The sequence below is a fragment of the Porites lutea genome (genome assembly GCF_958299795.1).
Source record: "Porites lutea chromosome 5 unlocalized genomic scaffold, jaPorLute2.1 SUPER_5_unloc_2, whole genome shotgun sequence".
Classification (NCBI taxonomy): Eukaryota; Metazoa; Cnidaria; class Anthozoa; order Scleractinia; family Poritidae; genus Porites; species Porites lutea.
Genome location: NW_027332289.1, coordinates 63,195 through 69,396, shown reverse-complemented (window position 1 = coordinate 69,396; position 6,202 = coordinate 63,195). Strand labels below are relative to the sequence as shown.

The 6,202-nt window shown below is 40.5% G+C and overlaps 1 protein-coding gene and 1 pseudogene across 1 annotated transcript; one reads left to right on the top strand and one right to left on the bottom strand.

The window, feature by feature from the left end:
* Positions 1-253: 253 nt before the first annotated feature.
* Positions 254-1,195, bottom strand: LOC140925390 (ketohexokinase pseudogene; annotated as a pseudogene).
* Positions 1,196-1,484: 289 nt separating this feature from the next.
* Positions 1,485-3,467, top strand: LOC140925389 (uncharacterized). Its single transcript, XM_073375363.1, has 2 exons — positions 1,485-1,881; positions 2,701-3,467. Exons 1-2 carry the CDS (start codon positions 1,485-1,487, stop codon positions 3,465-3,467), a joined length of 1,164 nt encoding a protein of 387 aa, XP_073231464.1.
* Positions 3,468-6,202: the final 2,735 nt, after the last annotated feature.

Genomic DNA, 6,202 nt, shown 5'->3' with positions numbered 1-6,202 from the left:
TGTCTGCGAATCAATAAATGCTTAGTTGAATTTCGGAGCGGCAGAGGTTTTAGAGTATCATGACAAAAAATTTCCTGGCTTTAGAGGTCCGTTGTCGATATTTCTAAGATAAAATAAATTGCGCTCACGGTTAGAAAAAGCTCCCTCTTTCACGGAAGAAGAAGAACCCGGCACTCAGGGTAGGCAAAAAGAGAAAACAGTGAATACTTTAAACGATTAGGGGTACCCTTAGTAACAGTTGCTGTTCTGGTAATTATAAGACTCTTACGAGACCATCATTTCCTGCCACACCACACTTGAACCCCGCAAAACGGCAGGCAAAGATCAACGCGTGTTCAACCGAGGACTCTTTTATGAGGCTGTATATAGCGCCAGTAACGAATGTATCTAGGGGCCCCAAGAGTTTCAATGACCTTCTCAGGGGGGTAGGCATCGCTGTGTTTGACATCACCATCGGGATCAGCACCATCTGCACCTTTGTCTCCCCAAGCACAAATCATGGTGGCACCAGGTTTGATTTTATTACGCAGGGATTTGACAGCTTCTGAGGCTGAAGAATAACCACCGAATCGAACAAAATCTTTGCTTATGAACACAACGTCAGCTTTATCTAGCAATGGTAGGAGAGTTTTTCGCGGTTTTTCGAACCCCACAGAAACTATAATCTTGTTTTCGTGCGTGAGCCTGGAATTCCATTGTTCTACCATATCAATCATCTTCACAATTTCTTCCTCATTTCTTCTACCTTCGAAATGAACCCAGTCGTAGTTCGACAGGTTGATTTTCTCGAGGGCGGATACTGAAAGCTCCGGAAGGTTATTCCTTGCGTGCACCACTGTTCGACTTCCGGTCTCGAGACTCAGCGTCACACACGAAGTTGGAGTACCACAGTCGGGATGTCGAACACAGCTACTGTAACACACTCCACGGTCACGCAGGTGTTTGCAGACAAATTCTGATTCAACTCCGCCTGACAAGGAACCAAGGAACTCACACTGCATCCCTAACTGAGTCAGCACCTTGGCATTGGTGCAAGCGTTTCCCCCGGTCTGCCATTTTTGGGATATGGCTTGAATGTCTTCGTCTTCACCCGGAAAACGTTGACAGGTGCTGACGAGATCAAGGGCAATGAGACCAACGCACAGAACACGGTGACGGGGCATGATAAATGGCTTTTTTCTTTACGTTTCCAACTCTAAATAGAAACAAAAGTAAAGAAGGTGTTATATTACAAGGTGTTTATCATTAAAGGGACAAGATCCTTGTACTTTCGTCGATTTTGCTTGTTTTCTTTCAACTAAAAATCCCGGGGCGGTACTCCCCTATAAGAGTGACGGGGGTGCTCGTCGTACCTTTTAGGGGTTTAAATTTGTGGATTGGTACCGCTTAGGGTTCTAAAACCTAAAATGACTGCTGCCAGAGTTGATACGCATTATTAGGATGATGTCATCATCCCCCTACCGAAAAAGGGTGATCTGTCTCAAATGACAAACTACAGAGGAATAACTCTAATGTCGATTGCTGCCAAGGTTTATAACAAAATTCTCCTTAACCGAATTCGACCTAACTTGGACCCTCTGCTACGAAAGAACCAGGCAGGTTTTCGTCCGGTTCGCAGCTACGCCCAGCAAATCCATATTTTGCGAAGAATCATGGAAGGCTTTAGAGAACACCAACTCCCATTGATTGCCACCGTTGTGGATTTCAAGAAGGCATTTGACTCTATCAATAGGTCTGTGATGTTCTCTGTTCTACGTCATTATGGCATCCCAGAAACCTTGGTCAACGCAATCCAGGTGCTGTATACCAACTCTAGCACTTCAGTGATGGTTGATGGAAGTATCTCCAAACCATTTATTGTTACCACAGGAGTGCTTCAGGGTGATGTATTAGCTCCATTTCTTTTTATTATCCTTGTACTCCGGTGAATTAAGGAATGGGACAATGCAAATTTAGAGGGGGGTGGTCTGTTTTAGAAGGGAATTTTACCTTTCGCATAGACATTTTAAATTCAATATCTACTCCCCATAAGCGTTCATTTTTCATTATTACTAATGTATTATCTTTGTCACGTGACTTGCCACACCCATTTTTGACTTTTTATTTCAATCCAAATTTACACCACTTTATAAATAACACTTGTAATTTAATTCATTTTTTGTCAATGGCTATCGACACAAAGTTTATGGAATTGATCGGGGTTTTCTTAAATTATCTACGTTTTGTAAACTATAACGTTTCTTGTTAAGAGGGAGACTGGGACGAGAGAAAAATATCTAATAATTACAAAGGAATGGATCATTTCACAAATCCCCGATTAATTCAGGTTACTTGACTGTAAATGAAATATTATGGAAGGAAAAACGATTGTGGTCACATTCAGTAAAGTGGTGTAATCTGCAAAGTCCAAATTTTGCATAATTTTAGGTGTGGCTGGTCACCTGATCTGAAAAAAGTAGTGTTTAAGGTCCAAAGTGGTTCTGATCTTAAACACAGCGGTTTAAGGTTAAAATGAAGGAAGATACTGGAAAAAACAAGATCAAATCATAAAACTCCGCATATAACGAGGACCCGTGCCTTAATTCACCTGAGTAGACTACCTACTGCTAAGGTCTACAGATGGTGACTCTGGAGTGCTGACTTGCCCTCGTAAATCAATTAGGTACCCTGCAAAAGTTTTAAATGACTTTGACTTTGCAGATGACATCGCCTTGCTTGAGTCCTCCATCTCCCGTGCTCAGTCCCAGCTAACCAGAACTGCCAATGCTGCTGCTGACCTTGGACTTGTCATCAGTGCTCCCAAGACTGAGTATATAACGATCACCTGCTGTCCACAGCCTCCACTAGAAATATATGGTAGTACAATCAACCATGTACAAGACTTCAAATACCTTGGCTCCATGATGGCATCTAGAAGTGGGGATCTCAAAAGAAGGAAAGGGCTTGCATGGACAGCTTTTTGGAAGCTGGAACGTCTGTGGAGATGCCCTAACATCTCTATCTCCAGCAAGATCAAGCTATTTAATACTACCTGTGTCACGGTCCTTCTATATGGCTGTGAGTCGTGGGTCCTGTCGAAAGCAATGGAAAGCGAGATCAATGCCTTTGGTACCTCATGTTATAGAATTTTGCTCAACATCAAGAGAATTGATAGGGTGTCCAATGCTAAAATTTATGATCTAACTCAGACTGCCCCGCTAGTAGAAAATGTCAGAACCCGCCAACTGAGGTTTCTGGGCCATGTACTCAGGATGCCTGATGATGAGCCATGCAAGGAGTACGCACTGTATATTCCACCACATGGGAAGAGAAAACCAGGGAGGCAACGAACCCTGTTTCTCAGATACATTCAACACCTTTTGGGAGACACAGACAACATGATTGGCCCGGGCAAGCTGTCTCAATTCGCACAGGATCGTTGTGGCTGGAGGAAGCTCGTAGTCGCCTGCTCTGCAGCCGACCGATGATGATGATGATTAGGATGAAGCGTATGACAATACCTTCAAAAGGTCATTGAGAAAAAAGTGTTCGAAAGTTATCTTTATTACTTTTAAAATTTGCAGTGCCAGTTATATAATTTGTTGTTGTTTAATTGGTACCTCTTAGGGGTGGAAATGAATTTCGGACAGGCTCTGGCACCCCCTTCACTTTGATAGGGGAGTAGCCCCCCCCCCCCCCCCGGGGCTAAAAATTGGCAGACGACGGTTTTAAACAGGCAAAACACAGCCACGTATCAGTCAAGAACAAACAATGCGAATTAGGGCCCATTTGATCTCATAAATTAATGCACCTTTCTATTGTTTTTGAACAGGTTATTATTTTTAATAGTTGGTAAAGCAATCCAATCTGATAGCCTTTGAGGGGACACATATTGCCTCAACTGTAAGTATCCTAAAGAGACCAATACAATTTCCTGTAACGTTGTTACAGTAAATTGTATGGGACTTTTGGAGCACCTCAGGCAGTATCCGAGCGTTATAATCTTTTTCTTATAACACGGATTTGATATTTAATTTCCTCCATACAACAACACCAAATGCTTTATTTGCATGACCATAAAGAAATTGCAGTATTGAAAAAGCTATTAGTCTAAATTTAAGTACTAATTCAACTAATTAGTACGTACAAAACATTACAAAACGTTACAGTTCTCATTCATTCATTCATTGATATTAATTTGGTTCTTAATTCAAAGCATTGCGAGATAAATGAAACTAATTGGGTGATGGGTTCATGATAACCGTAACGAATATAGGGACATTCCATGACCACTTTGCCCACTATGAGTAAGTTGATGTTTGGTGTAGTTACTGTAGTTGCTGTAGGTAGGTATAGTATACGTAGTTGCTATAGTTGGTGTAGTTGGTGAAGTTGGTGTAGTTAGTGTAGTTGGTGTAGTATATGTAGTTGGTGTAGTATGTGCAGTTGATGTAGTTAGTGTAGCTGGGGTAGTTACTGTAGTTGGTGTAGTATATGTAATTGGTGTAGTTGCTGTAGTTGGTGTAGTTAGTGTAGTATATATAGTTGGTGTAGTTAGTGTAGTCAGTGTAGTATATGTAGTTGGCGTAGTATGTGTAGTTGGTGTAGTTAGTGTAGTTGGTGTAGATGCTGTAGTTGGTATAGTTAGTGTAGTTGGTGTAGTATATGTAGTTAGTGTAGTTTGTGTAGTTGGTTTAGTTTGTGTTGTTAGTGTAGTAAATGTAGTTGCTGTAGTTGCTGTAGTTGGTGTAGTTTCTGTAGCTGTTGTAGTATATGTAGTTGGTGTAGCTGGTGTAGTTGGTGTAGTATGTCTAGCTGGTGTAGTTGGTGTAGTATATGTAGTTGGTGTAGTTGGTGTAGTATATGTAGTTGGTGTAGTTGCTGTAGTTGGTGTAGTATGTGTAGTTGGTGTAGTTTGTGTAGTTAATGTAGTTAGTGTATTTGGTGTAGTTAGTGTAGTTGGTGTAGGTGCTGTAGTTTGTGTAGTTTGCGCAGTTGCTGCAGCATATGTAGTTGGTGTAGTTGCTGTAGTCGGTGTAGTATGTGTAGTTAATGTAGTTTGTGTAGTTGGTGTAGTATATGTAGTTGGTGTAGTTGGTGTAGTATGTGTAGTTGTTGTGATTGCTGTAGTTGGTATAGTATGTGTAGTTGGTGTGGTATATGTAGTTGGTGTAGTATGTGTAGTTGGTGTAGTTTGTGTAGCTAATGTAATTAGTGTAGGTGGTGTAGTTAGTGTAGTTCGTGTAGTTACTGTAGTTGGTGTAGCATAAGTAGTTAGTGTAGTTAGTGTAGTTGGTGTAGTATACGCAGTTGGTGTAGTTGGTGTAGTATGTGTAGTTGGTGTAGTATATCTAGTTTATGTAGTTAGTGTAGTTGGTGTAGTAATGTAGTTGGTGTAGTATGTGTAGTTGGTGTAGTTAGTGTAGTTGATGTAGTATGTATTTTTAATGTAGTTAATGTAGTTAATGTAGTATATGTAGTTGGTGTAGTATATGAAGTATATGTAGTTGGTGTAGTATGTGTAGGTGGTGTAGTCAGTGTAGTTGGTGTAGTATATGTAGTTGGTATGGTATATCTAGTTGGTGTAGTTGCTAAAGTTGGTGTATTTGCTGTAGTTGGTGTAGTACGTGTAATTGGTGAAGTTGGTGTAGTTGGTATAGTTAGTAGAGTTGGTGCAGTTATTGTAGTTAGTGTAGTTGGTGTAGTTAGTGTGGTATATGTTGTTAGTGTAGTTAGTGTAGTTGGTGTAAAATATGTAGTTGTTGTAGTTGCTGTAGTTGCTGTAGTACGTGTAGTATATGTAGTTTGTATAGTTAGTGTAGTTGGAGTACTATATGTAGTTGGTGTAGTATGTGTAGCTGGTGTAAGCACAATTCCATCCAGTCCCTAATAGGCTTAGGACATTATATAAAGTCTTACACGAGGCACAGACCATCACAATTAGCTTTTATGATTGTCAGTGATGAAATATGTGCGAAAATACCCCAGAAAGCGAACTTTAAATCAAAGAAAAGTCGAATTTTTAAAGATAACATAATCAATTCCAAATTAAACCACAGAGAAGCTCAACTCGATTTTCTCTTAAAGATTTGATGACCCGTACGGAGACCAAGACATTGTTGTAGTATCTGGGAGAGATGGCATATATGCTACAGCATCTACACCGAAATACAGTACCTACAATAAATACATCAAACTACAGCACCTACACCAAACTACACCA